Source organism: Morus notabilis, unplaced genomic scaffold (assembly GCF_000414095.1).
Source record: "Morus notabilis unplaced genomic scaffold, ASM41409v2 Scaffold1195, whole genome shotgun sequence".
In the NCBI taxonomy this organism is placed as follows: domain Eukaryota; kingdom Viridiplantae; phylum Streptophyta; class Magnoliopsida; order Rosales; family Moraceae; genus Morus; species Morus notabilis.
The window spans coordinates 188,079-209,546 of NW_010361025.1; the positions used below are offsets into that span (position 1 = coordinate 188,079).

Sequence of the window (21,468 nt, forward strand, 5' to 3'; positions counted from 1 at the left end):
TATGTTTTTTCTCCTTCAATTTTAGCTGATTTTGGATCAATAAAATTTTTACATTTTCCTATGGATTTGGATCAGCTAAAATGAAAGGAGAAACAAATCTTAGAATGGCCTCTAATTAAGCAAAATCCAACATAGCATGTAAAGCATGAGAGGCCAATACATGGGCAACTGAATTACCAAGTCTAGATACATGAGCACATTTAAAATTTAGGATATTGAGCATCTCTAATGCATTACTATAAATGATGTGCTAATTATAAATTTAATATTTAAATGTAAAAAAATACTCTTTAAAGTAATACTATTTGTTACGTTAAATTTTTTATACATTATACTTTTTGGTAAATTTCTCACTAAGTATAATATATGAAAAATTTAGTATTTAATTACTATTTGTTGAAATATTTACTTTTTCATATAATAACTGTAATTTTTGTATTTTTAATTATTTTAAAAATAAAAAATTTACTTTTACAATTTTCAAAACTTAATATAATTGTGGTAAAAAAAATTTAGCATTTCAAATAATGTTATTTATTATTATAAAAGTAAAAATAACATACAATATCGTACTTTTTGACGTTAAATATACGATCGACGTTAGCATTTACATTAGAGATTGTCTTAGATAAGAGTAGTAATTCGTGTTAGTGCGTCGTGTTTGTATCAACCCGTTTATTAATTGTGTCAGAAAACATCAACCAAAACATGCATCGAGTTTTAAATTCGAGTTGAGATGTGATTTTATATGAGAATTTTTTATTATAACAAAAAAATTAAATATAACTGTTTCTGATAATATTTTACTGTAATGAATAACCAAAACCCCAACTGCGGACAAAGAGGAACCGCAAGATCACGACCAATGCGATAACAAGCAGTGAAATGTTATTCTCCAGAATTAAATGAAATGTTATTCTGAAGCAGAATAACATTTCCAATCTTGTCTTGTCGATCCTTTGTATTCCTTTGGCCTAGTACCCCAAGATCACGCATCCGATTCCTGCTATAATGATTCTGTTCAGTTCGGTTTATCTCTTCTGCAACCTCATCACCAAGACTTTCCTTCTTTCTCAGAATAAAACTCCAGCCCTGCCAAGGTATTTTATCATTTCTCTATTGCTGACTCTTCTCTTGCTTTCTTGTGTTAATGATAAATTAAAGACAACAGTCACATGACAAAAAGTACAAGAAGAATTAACTGACCGCACGTGACATGATTTATTGTACAATATAATAAGCTTGAATACGCGGTCTTTTGATCGGAAGGTTAAAGCAAAGTGTGTGCGTCGTGTCGGACGTGTAGGATATTGGGCATTCAATTCTAGAAGCTTATTCAAGGGCTCTTGGAAACCTTGCATTCAGCATACTATGCAGAATTGGAGATATCATGAGAGAAGATGCTTCAGTCAATCCAAACGTGTCCTCGGCAATATCAAGCTCTTGTTTTCCCGCTTGGATGTCTATAACTAGTCTCACCAACAACAACTCAGATCGTGATAAGTTGAGGCAACAACTGATCATGATCGAGTGGATGGTCGGCGCTCTGAGTCGACTTCATCAAGGGCCAGCAGTAGTTTTGATTTGGAATCTAATTCTTGTAGTGACGCAAAAGCAAGCCCCTTTCTGAGTGGGAACTCCACACCAAGTCAGCGGCGAGTATGGTGCATTGGTCCAGAAGCCTGTATCAGTTTGTCCCCTCCAAATTCTCCATAATTTCTTTCTTTCTTTTTAAGTTATTAGGTGTGACCTAAACTAGCCCCGGCCCTGTTTTAGATGTTGTCTATGTAATATAGCGTTAATGTAAGATAAATGGACAGTAAATGATTGCTGTCACGTGCTTTTATTTCATGCATTCAGTGAACGAGCAATTTTGTTTATGCTCTCGTTGTCTCTGATTTGAGCTTGTCTACGACCGCATAATGCAAAGTGAAATTTAATCATGCATGCATGTTCAACTTGAATTACGTACTTAATTGTTCTTTGTAGGAGTCCCACATCAACAAATTAGAAATCAAAAAATCAACCAAAAAATCAAAAAAGAAGAAGCCCACGCCTACCCTCTCTAAGCATTCATTTCTAATTACTTAATTAAAGGTTGCTAGGAATAAGTCCTTAATGAGATAATAAAATAAGAATAAGAAATATGTCCTTTAAATATTGAAAATTGAAAATTTCGACAAACTAAACTGATGCTGAACATTGAAGCCATTGACCCTTAATATCTTTGTTTGTTGCACTTGCATCTTGACAAACAAACGGTCACGCCTCCTCCTCCTCCATTAACTTATGATCCTCTTTCTCCTTCCACGGTAGATACATGGGAGCCTTTTTTGGATGAGCGTTTCCTGTTTCTACAAGAAAAAGGACTCAAAAGAGTGTTTTGAGGTATTCATTCAAGTTTTCTTTGATTTCAAAAACACCGAGCAAACAAGGTTTCTTCACCTGTTTTTGTTTTTGTTTTCTTTGTTGTTGGGTTTTTTTTTTTTTTTTTTTTTAATTTTTTTATTCTCCCCTGTTTTTCAAATCATAAATTTAGTTTTGGATGATAAATTTTTTTGTTTTTCAAATAGGCCCTAAATTTCTTACAAACATTTCAACTTGTGTCGATCCTTTATATAATATATATATATATAGCTTACGAGATCCAGAGGTAATAATATGTAGATATCTCAACAGTTTAAGTCGTGAGACTGACATTAATCATTAGCAGCAATAAATAACAGAGAGCATTACTCAATTAACTTGTTTGAACCTTATAGCCTAATAAATCCCGGTAAAAGATTTGAAAAAATTGCTTTAGCTCTTCAATGAGCAAAGCCTTTTAACAAACAAGCTTATGAAAATGGATTAGGATACAAGTACAACAACAGGGCTTCCGCTCATCATAATTCACTATTCACAGTATCCCTGACCCTCCTTTCAACAAACTCTCTCTTCCAAATCTGGCTCTGCAGCTGAATTATGTTTCAACCAGTGCAGCCCATTTCCGCTAGCATCAAAACTACAACAAAGCAATCAGAGCAGCAAATTATGGACGACAATGACATGAAAAAGGATTGACCGATACTAATAGAAAAATTGCCGGACTGTAACTCCCAGAGCATCGTATTCAAGACGGACACTTTTCAATGTTTCCGAATTCATTTCCGCCTTCAAAATTCCCGAAAGTTGTTTCGAAGAAAAGAACGAGTACTGTCCAACTTAGTTTTCAGCAGATAATGAGTCGGATCTGCAGATATCCCCTCGGCATAATGGACATACCCTGCCATGCATACAACACTCACTCAAGTAAGCGCTTTTTTGTCTGTTCCAGTAGCACAATACAAAAGAAGAAATTCTAAAGAAAATGCCCACTAACTGGATGCATGATGCTTGTGCTTTCTTCACAATGATTTTTGCTTCCTAACAGAGAAAAGCCAAAAGTCTACTTCTAGTTTTGTATAAAATTCATTTTGTGCTAGCAATCGAGATTCGAGAGAGCCCGCAAAATGGCTCCACCCTTGACTGCTGTTTTACTATAAAATGTACACTACATTATACCTGTGAATCTCCTTTAGCCATTTGTCAACACATGTTTTGTGAAATTCATGATGACAAGGCAATATCCGCATTCTATCACCTTCCTCATACTCCACAAGGCATATGTAGCATCTGTTAGATGACACAGGGGAAACAGAAAAAAGAAAAAAAACAAAAAAAAAGGAACACTAATCAGTAAATGAAAGGAAAAAAAATAATAATAACAATAATAAGACAGATGACTGTTTGTATTACGAAACAGAAACAAAAACAAAAACTTATTAATTTACCTCCATCACTTATAAATTATAATTAGTGAAAATGAAAATAGACTTGGATACTTACTGTGCCACTTCCTCATTTTGATGTTTTTGCAACTTCGTATATAACTTGACAGGCAAAGATTCCACAACGTCACTAGGTGCAGGAACAGATCCAATAGAAGAAACAGAAGGTCGGGATGATAAAACCACAGATTGCTGGTGAATTTCATCCAGAACCCAATTAAATTAAGTAACAAAAATATTCAACTTATATTAAAGGTAGTGAAAAATGCTATTGTTATAGAGGTTTACCACATGTTATTATTGTCCATAATTTACGGTTTTTGTCAATAACTTATCTGACTATAAACCATAACTTGACAAGTTTATCCATAATTTATATGATTATGAACCATAACTTAACAAGTTATAACCTATTAATTTCTATAACTAAAAATTGACCTATATGCTGTTCATATCGACCTATTTTCTACTATTTTCGTTATTATTATTTTGCTAATCCTTTCATAAAAGCATCCTTTGCTCTCACCTCAGTTTTGTTTGGCCCCTTTTACAGGCCTTCAGAAGTCAAGTCTTTGGGGGCCTCTTTTGGTGGATTAGGGTCAAGTAATCCAAAAAGCCGGTCAGTCCCAGATCTAAAACGGATGCCTAGTTCACTTCGCGAATTTAAATTTTTAATTGGAGTTAAGATGTGACATTTTTTGATAATTTTTAACTGTAGCAGAAAAAATTAAATGTGTTATTTTCTAAAAAATTTTAACTGTAAAAACTTAGAGGCTGTTCGGCAGCCCCTTTTTTGAGTAAAAAACTCAAAAAAAAACAACCCGAGTTACAACTTTATTCAAGTTCATGTTCTTTTAAGTTTGAACTCGAGTTTGAACTTGAGTTTGAGACTAAAACTCGAGTTCAAGTTTCCCCTTCAACTCGAGTTCAGAAACTCGAACTCAATTTAATGAACACTATTTTTTTTATTCTTAAAAATGCTATAACTTTCTCGTTTTAATTATGATTGAAATGATTTTTTTTCTATGCGTTGACAACGAAAAGACGAATAAAACCCCACTCATATACCCTATTAAAATTTTTCATCAGCATTGAGTTTTTATTAAAATACTATATAAATACAAATTCAAGTTTTGACTCATTCAAACACAAACCCAAAAAGATTCTTATCTCAAACCATAACTCAAATGTACACAACCAAACACAAACCCGTTCACTTCCCTGATTCGAGTTTGTAATTCGAGTTAAGATGTGATTTTGTGTGAGAGCTTTTTACTGTAGCAAAAAAGTTAGATGTGATTGTTTCTGAGAGCTTTTTACTGTAGCAAAACTCGAATCAGCGAAATGAACGGGGCCAAATTACAACTTCAGCTCAAGTTATAACTCAAACTCAACTCAAAATCTACACTCAAGTTACCTAACTCAAAAACGGTAAAAGAACAACCTCTTAAAATTGAAAACTCAAATCGGTGAAATAAACGAGATTTGTCTTAGACATCGATTTGACAATATGTTTGGCAAAGCAAACTAGAAATGATTAACTAATAATTGTTCAAAACTTGGATAGGCTCTGGCTAATTAGCATAAAACCTCCATTAAATAAAAACTACTTTAACCCACACACTCCTAAATATCATCTCTAACACCCCTATCTATTTATTTATTTGAAAAAAATAAAAAAATATATATATCTTTACCTAAAAGAATGATAAAACCCTTCATTTTTAATGATATATTATTACGCTATTTTCACGATTCGAATAACAACTTAAATTTTTTATTATCATAATTTTTCTTATAAAAAATTAAATTTATTTTTTTTGCTACATTTTTTTCTCTCATAAATTTACATTTCAGGTTCAGTGCACTCCATAAGAAGAAGATAAATAAATACTAAGTTTCACTACATGTGTTGGGTGTTTACGTAAAACTTTGATAAAAATACGGGAGGGGAAAAGATTATCTTGTCAAAGATGAAAATATATTAAAAATGAATCAGTAAATCTTTTAATTGTCACACTTTCTATCAAAATAAAAATAAAATTTAATACTATGAATAATTTATTCAGATGATAGAACAACATATTTGGCCTAAAAAAAGCAAGGTCGTCGGCGTGCATGGTTTTTTTTTATCAGTGCCGCCTCTTGAATTTTAAGGGTCATTTACAATTTGGCTTCTGAACTCTAAAAATTCACACTTTATCACATGAAGTTTAATTTGTTTCCGTTTAATTTCGTTTGTTGAAATTTTTGTTAAAAACATACAAAAAATAGAGAGAGAGCATGAAGTCACATAATTTTTCTGTTGATTTTTTATAAAAAAATAAACAAATAAGAACCACATGATTACATTTAAACCTAAATTTTAACAAAAATTCTTACACAAGAGTTTAAATTAGACAAATTCAAAATTTTGATGAGTAAAATGAGAGTTTTTAAAATTTAAAAATAAAATAAAAATGATTGAAAGTCAGTGAGATTCATCCGTTTTTTCACAATTTGACTAGTAAATTTATGTTTGAATTTAATTTCAAAATTAATAACAACTAAAATTTAACTGAAACACTTATATGTTATTTTTCTAAAAAAAGAAAAACATTGGATTTTTTTTCAATATTGATTATATCGTTTTAGATGTTTTCTTTCACCTAAAAAATGTACTTTAGAACACCTTATAAAAAATAGTGAATAACTTATAAATAAAATAAAATATTAAAAATTAAAAGTGCAATTTACTAAAAAAAATATTAAAACAGCAAAAATAAAAATCACAAAATAGTGATAGGGATAAGAGTATAATTAGGGCCGGCAATATGGGTCACGACACGACGACACGACTCGAAAACGACACGAATTTTGCGGGTTAGGGTTGAGAAAAAAGTGGTTCGGGTCAGAATTGGGTCGACCTGAAATTAACACGAAAAATACGGGTCAATTTCGGGTTGGACCCGTCTAACCCGAACACGACGGGTTGGACCCGCCTAATCCGAACACGACATGAAACTCGTAAAAAACTAAAAAATACATATATTTTTCATTTCATATTTTAAATTTTATTATGAACTTGTGATATCATGATAGTTATACTCAAAATCTTATACTATTATTTGCTTAATTTCAATGGATGTTATTGTAATTTAGTGTGTTATGAATTTTAAGTTATTTCTAATATGTAAAAAACTAAATAAAAGTATATAATTTTCGTGTCAATTTCGGGTTCACGGGTCAATTTCGTTTCACGAGTCATTTTCGGGTCGTGTCGTGTCAGCTCGTAAAGTGGTCGTGTCGTGTTCGTGTCGCGGTTTTTAAAAAATTTCGTGTCACGGGTCGTGTTCGGGTTGACTAAAAATTTTAAAAAAACGATCAAAACACGACACGAACACAACACGTGACACGAATTGCTACCCCTAAGTATAATAGAGAGAGATCAGAGATGGTCGAAAAAGGATTTGAATTTACTTAGAGCCCGTTTGATTCATGGATTAGAATCATGAGATTAGAACTATTTTTTATTTATGTGTATTTTTTATGAGAGAAAATACTGTAGCAAACCATGAACTATGATTCAAATCAGAGAATAAATCTTTCAACTAAACAGACTCTTATATTATAAAAAAAAAAATGAAAAGGATTGGAAAATGAGAAGAATAGGACATAACCGTAAGACTAACAAATAAGAAGAGAGAGAAAATCTCACTCCTCCCGAGGGGTGGGGGCTCACAGTTAGCAGTTCACACACAAATAAATACGTCATAATATGACCAGTGATGATTGATGCACATCTCTCGTTATTAGGCTCGTTCATTTTATTGATTTGAGTTTAAAATTTAAATTGAGATATAATTTTATATAAAATTTTTTTACTGTAGTAAAAAAATTAAATGTAATTATTTATGAGAGCTTTTTATTATAGAAAAATTTAAATTTTAAACTTAAATCAGCGAAATAAATGGATCAGTTATGTTTGCTCCTTTTATAGAAAGGATACAAAAACATAACCCAGTCTTCAGTCCGTACTTATATATTTTTTCTTTAAGTGTGTATATATTTTTAAAAAAATATAGATTATATATTTTATTATAAAAAAATTATATATTTTATTATAAAAAAATTATATATTTTAAGTAAAAATATTTATGTTTTAAAACAAATATATACATATTTTAAAAAAAAATATACAAATGTTATTTTAATTCGATACTGAATTGGAGACAATTTCTAAAACTATATTCTTGTGCCGTTTGTTAATGTTAAATTTACAGAATGTAAAAATTTTAAAGCTGAAATTTAGTGAAATTCAATGGTATAATAGTCACGAATTAGTGATCAGATATTTTATTAGTCTACCAAACTATTTTCTGTTCTTAACGGTTTTGAGACGTCAACTCTTATTAGACTCTTATTAGCAAAAAAAAAAAAAAAAAAAACTCTTATTGGACTTATACAAGAACGAAAAATATATATATTTAATGAATTTGATGAAAATAGATACATTCAAAACTACATATTATCAATAGTACATATCCTTATACATAATTTTAAAATTCATAATTTTATTCATTTACGTTTGTCGAACAAAGGACTAATAATTTAAAAATTTGCATTATCGATAGAATATCAATTATATATTATTCTTTTGTCCCTACCAAACCAAGCAATTTTTCCTTTTGTTTTTTGAGGGGGAAAAACTTTTTTTTTTCCGTTAATTTGACAAATTTGTTTCGTTTTGGTAAGGTTTCTTTTTTCAGTGTTATTTTTATTATTTTTATAATTTATTTATAATTTTTTGTTTGTTGTTGAGTTTGTTTGGTTTCGTCCCGGCTCTCTCAGCTTCTGCCCACGCTACTGGCCTCTTCTTTTGCGGGACCTTCTTCATTCTCTTCAGTTTTGCAGCATCTCTCTCTTTCTCTCTTTCATTCTCTTAAATTAAATGAAATTGAATTATTGATGAAGAAGAAGTTGATTCACCTAAACAAACAGGACGGAAGAAGAATACGAAGAAGAAGTTGCGACCACCGCCATTTATGATTTATTCTCGCTCTGCCCTAGCCCTCTCTTCTCGCACCCAATTTTCTCTCTCTTTCTCTCTCTCCAGGTTTTTCCCTTTATTTCTCTTTTCTTCTTCGATTTGATTGTTGTTGTGATTTGATGCGAATCTTCCGAGAGATTTGAAAACAAAAGGCAGAATCAAAATTGGATTTTTTTTATCCAATTCCTTCGAACAATCATAACAATCATGAGGCTGTTTTGTTCAGGGCAAAGAAAATAAACTGCGTTTTATATAGTTTTTGTGTTTTTTGCTGCATATACTGGAAGCCTCAATTCTTGTTTCAAGTATTTGCCTAACTTATTGAGGATCACTTGAAAAGATGTTTGCTTTTTTTTTTTTATATGGCTTTTTGTGCTTTACTGAATCCTCTTGTTTTAATTGCCTATTGTACGTCATTAATCAAGTGTTATTAAGTTACTGATGGTTCTGATAAAGCCTTTAAGGACTTCGTTTTTACTTTTTGATTATTTTGAAGTGGGCAGATCGAATTATGTGATTATTTTGATGGTTTTTCCTTCTTTGATGTTGCCCTTCCTCAATTCCTTTGTACTGTTTGCATTAAAAAAATAAAAAAATAAATAATAATAATAATAATAATAATAAACGTCTTTAATAGGTTTGTTTTGTGCTGCTACCTCAGAGATTCTTTGAAGTAAAGGTTTTGTTTTTGGATGTAGTTCCAGGTGCAGCTAATGAAAGAGTTGCCAAGTTCCTAACGTGAATTTTCTTTATTTATCATCAATTCTCTTGAATGTGTCCTAGTCTTATCACTTGCTTGATCAACCTTGCTAGCTCCATGCTATGATATTCCTTTTGTTTAGTGTCTTCTCTTCTGTCTGTAAAAGTCCTACCCTTTAAGCATTCTACAATTCTGGATATCTATGTTGTGTCATTTTATATGTGTGCATACATGTTTCTCTAGTCATATATACAGACACACACGCACGTAACTACTCTTGCTACCTTCAAGGAATAATAATTCTTTGTAAATCCTTTGTTTTGGCAGGGGGTAAGGCTAAAGTTTGCCCGATCGTTTTGCAATTGAAGTTAAGAGGAAGTCATCCTAGATTCACACATTCGTTAGTAGGGAAGGTTTGAATATCAACCATGCCTTCTCTACAACTACTGCAATTAACTGAGCACGGCCGGGGTATTCTGGCATCGAGGAGGTATTGAATAATCACACACTATCACTTAATATTTATATTTCTTTGAGTTCTCAGGGGCGTTTGTTTCATGTTGGTCATAACGTGGATTGTTTTCCAGAAGGAAAAAAAAGATACCCGATTGGTTGGTTTTCCAATAAAATACTTCATTCATAGTTCCACCCATATATTGTTCTAGTGGTTTACATTAATGAATGAAAAAAGTGCATGTATAAGAACTACGTTTGAAGTTATTGAATTCTTGTATTTAGCTTTGTGAAATCTCAGACATCTTTTTCTTTAATATTAGCTCTGTAATTAATGTTTCATTCTGTGCTGACCCTGTGGACCTTCTTCATATGGTGATTATATTTCGTTAATCGCATCCAGGAAAACTTTATTACTAGCTACAGGCATCGTATTCGCCGGTGGGACTGCTGCATACGTGCAATCTCGATTTAGCAGTAAAAGACGCGATTCTTTTAGTCACTACAATGGGCTAGATAACAATAAAGGAAATTCAGAAGTGTTAGCAAATGATAAAAATCTGAAGAAAAATTCAGAAAAAAAGGGCGGATTGAAGTCACTCAAAGTACTTGCTGCAATCCTCTTATCCAAAATGGGTCGAATGGGTGCAAGAGACCTTTTAGGTTTAGTAGCAATTGTGGTAAGTAATTTTTTATGCACATCTGAGGTACAATTTTGATATTTTATTTTATTTTTTTCCCTTGAAGGTTATAAAAGATATTAAGATAGTGGTTCTTTCATTCTAATTGTGAGTTAAAATAGATTTTAGTTAGCCTTCGAACATAAGGAAGTCTATTTTGATTTACTGTTTAAAATTTTTACCCAGAAGTTGAAACAACTGAATTTCACTTCTCGTTTATTCATCTGATTACTCCTAATTAAATATGCATTTTTAGAGGTAGGAAGTAGTTTGTTTTATATATGTTCGGATTGTTAAAAACTACTCCAACATGCAGTAATGCTTCAATCTCCATAACAATATATTATGTTGTTTTCTTGTTTTATGTTTGCAGGTGTTGCGAACTGCTTTGAGCAACAGACTGGCAAAAGTGCAAGGATTTCTATTCCGTGCAGCTTTTCTTCGGCGTGTACCACTATTTTTTCGGCTGATTTCAGAGAATATTTTGTTATGTTTTCTCCTTTCATCCATGCATTCTACTTCAAAGTACATTACAGGGACCTTAAGCCTGCGGTTCAGAAAGATTTTGACAAAAATAATCCATTCTTATTACTTTGAGGTAGTTATGGTTATAATTTTATGTTCAATAAATTATAACACTTCTTTTTTTCTTTCTTGCTATATGTACAAATAAACTTATTAAATAGTTAGGCAATTCTTGACTTGTTCAGAAGAAACCTTTATCGGGGCTAACATGGTAATGAGAACATTTCAGTTGCAAATGATGAAATTTTGTGTTACTCAAATCCTCAAACGCTTGAGAGAAGATAATACGTTTTGGCTGATATAGCATTATAATAGTGCTTGCCACTTTTTGAGTGAAAATTTCCCATGGATGTGTATTTAATTTATGTTTCATAAGATGCTGTGTAATGGATTTTTTATTTTAATATTGAGCTCTTTGTTATCTGAATTAGTTGAACGAAATGGAATTCATTGTGATTGATATAGCTCGTCCTTTGTCACGCACCATTGGCACATTAATTTCACTCTTCTAATTGGTGATGTGATGCCCTTATTTAGGCTTAACAAAGAGAAGAACAATTGGCATTTCAATACCTTGTAATATTCTCCTGATTATTGCAATGTGTTCCCAGTTTCACATAGTAAACCTTTTTTTTTCTTTTTTTTTCTTTTGGGGTTTCAGAGCATGGCATATTACAAAATATCACATGTAGACGGTCGGATAACAAATCCTGAACAAAGAATTGCTAGTGATGTACCAAAATTCTGTTCAGAGTTGAGTGAAATAGTGCAGGATGATTTAATAGCAGTCACTGATGGTCTGCTTTATACTTGGCGCCTTTGTTCATATGCCAGCCCAAAATATGTCTTTTGGATATTGGTAATGTTCTACTTCTTTTGTGCATTAAATTTATAGCCTTTGGCCTCTATGTTTGTATATTTTTCCATATTTCTTTGTTGATTTCTTGTTGAAGCTATTCTACCATATAGCCGCTCACGGGCTGTACAGCTCAACACGGTTATTAATTATTGCTGCAGCAATTAGTTTTTGACTTTAACGTTTGATGTTACTTACTTAGGCATATGTACTAGGAGCTGGGACAATGATTAGAAACTTCTCTCCTGCTTTCGGAAAATTAATGTCCAAAGAACAACAGCTGGAAGGAGAATATAGACAGCTTCATTCACGGTTGAGGACCCATGCAGAAAGTATAGCATTTTATGGTGGAGAGAGTAGAGAAGAATCCCATATTAAGGAAAAGTTTCAGACACTTATTAGACATCTGAGAGTTGTCCTTCATGACCATTGGTGGTTTGGCATGATTCAAGACTTTTTATTGAAGTACCTTGGTGCTACTGTTGCTGTTATTCTGATTATTGAGCCCTTCTTTTCGGGCCATTTAAGACCTGACACTTCAACTTTAGGGCGTGCAGAGATGTTGAGCAATCTAAGATATCACACTAGTGTCATAATTTCGCTATTTCAGTCTCTGGGAACACTTTCTATAAGTGCAAGACGACTTAATCGTCTCAGGTACTTTTTTTAAATCAGTCTTCTCTAGCATTACCATTAGAAAGAGAGACACTGATGTACTCGTTGGTAAATGAGCTTGTTGTATGGCCAGCCAGTCGTGATATTCTTTCTATCTTTTTCTTCTCCAGTGGTTATGCAGATCGCATTCATGAGTTATTGGTCATATCAAGAGAGCTAAGTATTGGTAGTGACAAATCTCTGATGAAAACATCTCAGAGTAGAAATTGCTTTAGTGAGGCTAATTATATCGAGTTTGCCGGTGTTAGGGTACGTAAATCTATTATTCTTCTGCATGTTGATAGTATCTTTTTCTACATTCCATTCCATGTTCTAATAGCTCTGGGATCTTCCAGGTTGTTACCCCAACTGGTAATGTCTTGGTGGACGATTTGACTCTTAGAGTTGACTCAGGATCTAATCTTCTGATTACAGGTATTATCTTTAGATCTGAGGGTATTCATTAGATTGTAAAGCTTGATTTATTCCTTGCACTTCCTAGTCCATTTATATGCCTTTCCCAGTTCACTACATTTTGTTATGAAGAAAAAGTATACTTTTTTTTGCGCCTCCTAGTCAGTTTCTGTGTCTTTCCCAGCTTACTGCATTTTGATTTACTTGATTTACTTTCTTTTTTTTTTTTTTTTTTTTTTTTTTTTTTTTTTTTTTTTCCTTTCAATTTTTTTTTTTTTTTTTTTTCCAAGTTTGTTTCTATGTCTTTCCCAGTTCAATGCATTTTGTTATGAAGAAATGGTTTTGCATAAGAATGTGCTGCTTACTTCTTCTTTTTCCTTTTTTTAAAAAAAAAAGAAATGAAAAATTTATGATTAACTTGTTTTTTGCTTGTTTGGCAAGATTTTATGTTGCAAAGTGATGAGTTTGGCATATTATGCGAAGAGGGTAGCTTGTTGCCCGGTAAGACAGCGGTTGTTTCTAAGTGCAAGAGACAAGACCGTCCTACCTACTGTGCCCTTATAATGGAAAATGGTTAAAGGATTCTTGTAGCAGACCCAAAAACTTCTGTAATAAAAACTTAGTTGATTGAGGTTGACTATGATGTTGTTTGGTGCATGCTTGATTAGATGTAGCTCAGGGAGGTACTCAAATTTATTTGGCGTGAACATGTTGTTTATGTTTCATGTTTGCTAGATCTGGTGCCCTGCTTTTGTGGTTTTTCACTGTTTGTGACTTGTTGCTTTTTTCAGTTAAGTACTGTGATAACTCTTCTGAAATACCATCTTAGCATTGATTTGTTTGACACGTGATGATTGTGTTACTAAATCCTGTTGAAGGTCCAAATGGTAGTGGGAAGAGCTCACTTTTCAGAGTACTAGGAGGCCTCTGGCCCCTTGTATCTGGCTACATCGCAAAACCTGGAGTTGGTACTGATCTCAACAAGGAAATATTTTATGTACCACAAAGGCCATACACAGCTGTAGGAACACTTAGAGACCAGTTAATTTATCCTCTTACCGCGGATCAGGAGATCGAACCACTCACACATGATGGAATGGTGGAGCTGTTGAGAAATGTAAATTTTCATTTCATTGTTTTCTGTCTTAGCCGAATACAGAATGATCTATACATTTATTGTTGTAAATTATAATTTTTCTTGCTTCATTCTGACGTAATTGTTTGTGGATATTATGTGTTCATGTGGATGAATGGGTATTGCTATCTGAAGGTTGACCTTGAGTATCTACTAGACCGTTATCCGCCTGAAAAAGAGATTAATTGGGGTGATGAGCTATCTCTTGGCGAGCAACAAAGATTGGGAATGGCCAGACTGTTCTATCATAAGCCTAAGTTTGCAATTCTTGATGAGTGTACTAGTGCCGTCACAACTGATATGGAGGAACGCTTTTGTGCTAAAGTTGGAGCAATGGGAACATCATGCATTACCATCTCACATCGTCCAGCTCTAGTTGCATTTCACGATGTGGTGTTGTCATTGGATGGTGAAGGAGGTTGGAGTGTTCACTATAAAAGGTTTGAAAACTGACTTGGTTTACTTGTCATTTTCTCTTTTATGTATTTGTTTTGCACTTTGCTTACCAGTTATCTGTTGCGGACTGTCTTTGCATATTAAACCTCTGTGATAACTCAGGGATGACTCCCCAGTCCTTGATGAAGTGGGGATAAACACAATGAAGCCTTCCGAGACACATCGCCAGACTGATGCAATGGCAGTGAAACGAGCGTTTGCTGCAAGTAAAAAGGTCAGGTCTAATAATTTTCAAAACTTGATCCATGGGCTTGTATCATTGTTTCTGTCCAAGCTTACATCATACTTATCTCATGGGTAATTTGGTGCAGGATTATGCATTCTCGAATTCAAAGGCACAATCTTACATTGCAGAGGTTATAGCTAATTCTCCGCCTATGGATCATGCTGTTTCCTTGCCAGTTTTCCCACAACTCCGTGGGGCTCCACGGGTATTGCCCTTGAGAGTAGCTGCGATGTTTAGAGTATTGGTGAGACATTTTAACATCGGCACTCTTTGTGACTACTTTTTTGCATTTTAATATTATTGCCATGGTCTGCTATTTGTTTTCATGTTAACACTTGGTGTTTATTCTGTTATTGTATTTACTTGGTTTTTATGACTAGTCTTGAGCTTGAACTCTGATGATTGTGTTTGCCTAAATGTTTTTTTTTTTTTTTTTCTTCTTCATTTTCATTTACTTTTCGGTACTAGAATCTTGGTATAACTCTCCTTAGTCTACCATTTCATCATTAGCCATACAGATTTAAAATGCAGTGAGAGGGGTTATAAATTGCTAGGCAGGAAGAAGGGGAGCCCCATCCTGCAGCTAAAACAGAGGTTGACTACATGTATAAGGAGGTTGATTATGACCTCTATTAGTCTATTTCATAGGCCTTATTCCCATCTATCTTTTGTTGAAGACGGGCTAGAGGCTGTGGTCGAACCACATTCTTCTTTATTCTGAGGGTTCTTCATTTTGGGATTTCCGTACTTTGAGTATCACCAAGGATAAGAAATCCTCAGTTTTAAGGCCTGTGAATCTTATCCTAGTGTTTGGGATACAGAAACATCTCTTTCATCTTTGATTGCATTACTCGATACTATTTGGGAACAAAGTTTACACGTAATAGTGATTTTATTGCATGTTTGCTTTGGCCTTGAGAGGCAGTCAAGAATATGTTATTAATTCCGTGTACTTTGGCGTGATCTCTTACTTGTGTAGCATCTTGATGCTGGTCAGAACGATATGGCTTTCTATTAAGATATCCAGTGTATTATTGCCATTATATTTTATGGCACATGATGGTCTTAGCATGCATCCAAGAAAGTGAAATTTCTTTTATTCTGCTTACTAATCTTCAAGGTGCCTCTTTTCAGGTCCCAACAGTGTTCGATAAACAAGGAGCACAATTGCTTGCAGTTGCTTTTCTTGTTGTATCTAGAACTTGGATTTCAGATCGTATTGCATCACTAAATGGTATTCCCCCCCCCCCCCCCCCCCACACACACACACACCCTTTTTAAGTGTTTTATAATCTAAAAATCATGCTGTGATTGGAGTTTTTTTAATTATACAGGAACTACTGTGAAATACGTTTTGGAGCAGGATAAGGCAGCCTTCATTCGTTTAATTGGTATTAGTATTCTTCAGAGTGCTGCTTCTTCTTTTGTTGCCCCATCTTTAAGGTAATGAGTTTTGCATTTTCTTTAAGGAAATCTGAGCTTATTTAGTTCATCTGTTGGGCTTTCCTATGAAAATATGTATCGGAAAATTCCTTGTGGGGGACCACTTTTCAAGGGTCAAAACTCTTAATCAAAGCATTTGTTTTTAGATAACCGAAAGAGTCAAGTTCTGCTAAGAGAAGTCGGAAAAACTTTAGGTAAAATCCTTGTGAAAAGATGATTATGGGTAAAGCTGCAGGTTAAAAGTTGACTACTCCTCCTAAATTGTTCTGTGGTTTGGAAGTTGTGGAGGTTTTTTCTTTTTTTTTTTTGGTTTACTTGGGACATTTCTGGGATATTATTTTATTAAAAGGCTCAGTTGTTGAAGTCCTTTTTGGTAAGAAAGCAGCAAAGGTGTGACTCCTTTGGAGGTTTTGAAGGCTTGCCTCCAGGTCTTTTCACGTTTATTGCACAAAAAAAGTGAATTCTTTAGATCACTCTGTAATGGGAATGAGGAATACTTTTCTATCAGGGTCATTTCTGTGGTTTTAGAGGAGTCCCATATCTGTCATTATTTTGCAGGCACCTGACAGCCAGGCTGGCTCTGGGATGGAGGATTCGATTGACCAAACACTTACTGAAGAATTATCTGAGAAAGAATGCATTCTACAAGGTACCCGGATGATAGATATTTGTCAAATCTTTTATCTCTATTTTACTTTTACCTTTCTGATGATTTATTTTTTACTTCAAACTCTTGGTTAAGAATCTTTATCTTGTATATATCACTTGAGCTGTTTAAGTTTTTCATTTGGATTATAAATCAAAAGCGGCTATTTTCTTCTCTTTATTCCCTGCCTCCCCCCTCCCCTCCCCCCGCGTGTCAGATTCTTCATTTAGATTGGTTCCACATTCATGTAAATATGTTATGTTTCTTTGTAGGTCTTCCACATGTCGAGCAAAAATATTGATGCCGATCAGAGAATAACTCATGACCTGGAAAAGTTAACAACTGACTTGTCAGGACTCGTGACGGGAATGGTAAAGCCAACTGTAGACATTCTGTGGTGAGTATGTTGTTTAATTGAGTCGAGTTTAAGAGGACTGTAAGATTCTTAGGCAGGACTAGTATACTATCTTTTCTTGCTAATATTTCTTGTACTTTTGCTTCTTACACGTGGGTGCTGCTTCCATTTTGAAGGTTTACCTTGAGAATGAAGCTATTGACTGGTCAAAGGGGTGTTGCTATATTGTACGCCTACATGTTACTGGGCCTGGGTTTTCTTAGGGCTGTTACCCCTGAATTTGGCGATTTGGCAAGTCAAGAACAACAGCTTGAAGGAACCTTCAGGTAAAATGTTTTTAGTTTCACTTCTTAACCACTAATGTTCAACTGCACCGAAATAAGAATCATACTTATTTTGGCATCTTGCATACATTAGGTTCATGCATGAAAGATTGCGCACTCATGCTGAATCTGTTGCTTTCTTTGGAGGTGGTGCTCGAGAAAAAGCTGTAAGCTACCCTCAACCTTACATGTCTTTTCATATAGATGACAAGTAGTGTTAAGTTGTTGGATTTTCGCTTTTTTATTTGGCTTTAAACATGGAGATGAAGAAAGGGGCCACATTTGACACCAAAAACTAAGAGGAATGATTTGATAACTAATATATGAACTTCGTTTTGGTCATTTCTTTTATGTACCAAAGAATACCCCATCCTCCAAATTTGTATGTATTATTAGTTTCACTACTAGTAAGTTTTTGGCATAATTTACGCTATTCATTTTGTTATCTTTAGAATGTGGTTATGGGTACAACTTCTCAAGTTTTCTGTTCTCTTCCATGTGGTGTTACTGACTACTGGCACAAGTTTCTCCCCACTGTCGTTTTCTGTTGAAGTATTGTGAGTTTATTATTCCTGTGGGCATTAGATCTGCACTCTGCCACATTGTAAAGGCTTCGCTCAGTTAATAACTATTCTCACTCTTCACTTTAATCTTATTTTGAAGTTTGTCCAATAAATTCAGTACGTGAGTTACTGTCAAATAAACTTGTTTTCAAATGTTTATTTACGTAATAGATTCTTTTTTGTTGGTCTTCATTTTCGTTTGTAACTAATTTTATGCACTGACTGGTTCCTATATACACCTTTGAAGTTACTGAATTATATGAAACACTTGAACCTGCAATTTCTCATGTCCAACCAGGCAAATTAGCATCATGGGTCAGCTTGGCAAAGATATAATTAATATGCACTCTGAGCAATATATTTGATAATTTTATGGTTTCACCAATCCATATTTAATTTACATGGTTGTTACTAAACAGATGGTTGAAACAAAATTCAGAGAGCTTCTTGACCATTCCTTGATTCATTTGAAGAAGAAATGGCTGTTTGGTATACTGGATGAATTCACAACAAAGCAACTTCCACATAATGTAACTTGGGGGTTGAGCTTGTTATATGCCATGGAACACAAAGGAGATCGGGCATTGGTATCCACTCAAGGTGAAGTTTGAGAGGCACCATACCTCTCTCTATCTCTACCTTCCTTCCCTCTCCCCCTCCTCCCCCTTCCTCCCTCTTCCCCTTTCTCTCTCTGTCTCCGTCTCTCTCACATATAGAAGAACGTTTTCAGGTGAACTTGCTCATGCGTTACGGTTCTTAGCATCTGTTGTATCTCAGAGCTTTTTAGCCTTCGGTGACATTCTTGAATTGCATCGGAAGTTTGTGGAACTCTCTGGTGGTATCAATCGAATTTTTGAGCTTGAAGAGCTTCTAGATGCTGCTGAGTCTGGTAAGTGTTGTGTTATTCTTTACAAGCATATCAAGAATGCGTCATCTTTGTATTAATTTTAAGAGTCCTAACTAAAGTGCATGTGCTTAGAGATAGAAGTGCGTAAATTTTATTTGCTTCTAGAATTTATTCTAAAAGATCTATTTTCTTAATTATGAAAATTTTTCCCTCATGTACTTTTCTGTTTGTTCTATTCTGAGGTACAATCCTTTTTATGGCCTTTCTCCCTTTTTTGATGAAAGTAGATGATACTCAGTCACTGTCTAAAAGGAAACATATTTCCTCTGAGGATGCCATTACCTTCTCTGAGGTCGACATCATCACCCCTGCACAAAAATTGTTGGCTAGGAAATTGACATGTGATATAGTACCTGGAGAAAGCCTGCTCGTTACTGGTTTGTGACTTTTATTTGATTTGATTTATACATATATTACTATACTATATCTTATACAAGGATTAACAATAACAAGTATGAAATTGTTTTAAGGTCCAAATGGGAGTGGAAAAAGTTCTGTTTTCAGAGTTCTTAGAGGCCTTTGGCCCATCATGAGCGGGAGGCTCACTCATCCATCACAACATGTCTCTGAAGAGGTCGGCTCAGGTTGTGGTGTGTTCTATGTTCCTCAGCGGCCGTACACATGTTTGGGAACCCTTAGAGATCAAATTATATATCCTCTCTCCCAGAAGGAAGCAGAGTTGAGGGCATTGAAGTTCTACAAGAAAGGTAATTTGGAGAACGTTTGTTTTACAAAATACTTGCATTCTACCAACTCAGATACAAATTTTAACTGTATTTGAAATATCCTAGATGGTGCAAATTCAGATGAAAATTCTTCCGATGCCAAAAATATTCTGGACATGCACTTGAAAAGTATCCTGGAAAATGTCCGACTGAATTATCTTTTGGAAAGGGAGGAAAGTGGCTGGGACGCTAATTTGAATTGGGAAGATATTCTCTCTCTTGGAGAACAGCAAAGATTAGGCATGGTGTGTAAATTAAGCTAATGTTTAGTACCTCGATTATCTTGCTTCTTTAAAAAAGTCTATCCATTTAAAATGTCTTTCACGTATGACGTGATTATTAATTAATTAATTAATTTATTTATTTTTACCAGGCACGCTTATTTTTCCACAAGCCTAAATTTGGCATCCTTGACGAATGCACAAAGTACGTGAGACTGCCCAATGTTTTAGTCTTTTACATAACCTCAAAATAAATGTTAGCTAACATCCTTGGGTTTTTTCTTTATATATTTTTTATTTTATTTTATCTAGTAGTCCCATTCTCATCTTCTGGTCTTGAAAATGGCAGTGCTACAAGTGTAGACGTTGAAGAACATCTTTATAGGCTCGCAAAGGACATGGGTATCACAGTAGTTACATCCTCACAAGTAAGTGCTGCTCCAACTATAATGAAGATGAGTCTTCGTTGGTGGTTCTTTACACACACATATGTATGTATGCATGCATGTCTAGCTGGTTTTTGGGATGTTCCGTAATTTGGCAGGAGTGATGAACAACCAAAAAGCATCTGGTTTACCGTTGCAATTTGAGCGCTTACTTTAAGCTTAAGCTTGAACATGAACGCTTTTTGTTTTTCTTTCTGTGTTTTAAGTCAAAATTTTTATACTTTTTTCCCCTTTTCCCCCTTTCTGCAGCGTCCTGCTCTGATACCATTCCATTCGATTGAATTGCGGCTTATAGATGGTGAGGGTAATTGGGAGTCGCGTTTAATCAAGCAATGATACAATTTGATTTAGTAGAATTGTGGCTTTTATCATTGGCGAGGGTAACTGGGAGTTGCTTTCAATCAAGCAATGAGAATTATTCTGCTGCCGGCGACTACTTGAAACTTGCTGAATGGTATTGGATCAACGTTACAAAGTTACAAGTCATGTTAAATCCAAGCAAGAGGTTATTTTTTAGGTGAAATTTATTATTTTTTAACAACATATAGCAAGATATGTTATTCTGCTCGATACATAACTGGGGCCTATAGAAAAAGGAGAAAGCCAATAACACAAGTCTTGGGGCATTACTATTAAATTGTAGACAACAAGATAGAGAGCTACATGCATGTAATTATTTCTGTAGCACAAAAGTTATTTTTGTACAGTTTTCCCCCTCATTCTAAAAGGGTTCTTGTTTTTCTGTTTTTTTTTTTTTTGCTGGAATATTCTAAAAATTATTTTTGTTGTAAGAATTAGTCTCTTAACAATACTCATTGTTAGCCCCCATATATAAATATAAATAAATGAAAAAGGCTATTTTCAATTTATCTGTATCTTTTGCGTTAATATCATAATCAGAG

The 21,468-nt window shown here is 34.0% G+C and overlaps 1 protein-coding gene across 2 annotated transcripts; it reads left to right on the plus strand.

Moving 5' to 3' along the window:
• The first annotated feature begins 8,615 nt into the window (after positions 1–8,615).
• On the plus strand, positions 8,616–21,388 carry LOC21396288 (ABC transporter D family member 1). 2 transcript variants are annotated; one of them, XM_024165654.1, is made up of 27 exons: positions 8,633–8,693; positions 8,790–8,904; positions 9,866–10,028; positions 10,395–10,671; positions 11,045–11,269; positions 11,858–12,055; positions 12,255–12,709; positions 12,838–12,976; positions 13,063–13,141; positions 13,999–14,237; positions 14,391–14,695; positions 14,814–14,925; positions 15,023–15,181; positions 16,072–16,171; positions 16,272–16,380; positions 16,939–17,029; positions 17,299–17,423; positions 17,558–17,707; positions 17,799–17,871; positions 18,687–18,867; positions 18,998–19,156; positions 19,402–19,551; positions 19,645–19,881; positions 19,966–20,144; positions 20,273–20,325; positions 20,470–20,548; positions 20,816–21,388. In XM_024165654.1, exons 3-27 carry the CDS (start codon positions 9,967–9,969, stop codon positions 20,900–20,902), a joined length of 4,023 nt encoding a protein of 1,340 aa, XP_024021422.1. In that variant the 5' UTR covers positions 8,633–8,693; positions 8,790–8,904; positions 9,866–9,966; the 3' UTR covers positions 20,903–21,388. The 2 variants fall into 2 exon arrangements, with proteins under 2 accessions (XP_024021423.1, XP_024021422.1); XM_024165655.1 differs by having other exon boundaries at positions 8,616–8,904; positions 19,981–20,144.
• The last annotated feature ends 80 nt before the right edge of the window (positions 21,389–21,468 follow it).

Excerpts from the sequence above, each read along its gene's own strand:
- LOC21396288 (XM_024165654.1), top strand. The coding sequence starts at position 9,967 with ATGCCTTCTCTACAACTACTGCAATTAACTGAGCACGGCCGGGGTATT. Across the intron at positions 13,142-13,998 it reads ATCTAATCTTCTGATTACAG|GTCCAAATGGTAGTGGGAAG; the intron begins GTATTATCTTTA and ends ATCCTGTTGAAG. Across the intron at positions 20,326-20,469 it reads ATCCTTGACGAATGCACAAA|TGCTACAAGTGTAGACGTTG; the intron begins GTACGTGAGACT and ends TGAAAATGGCAG.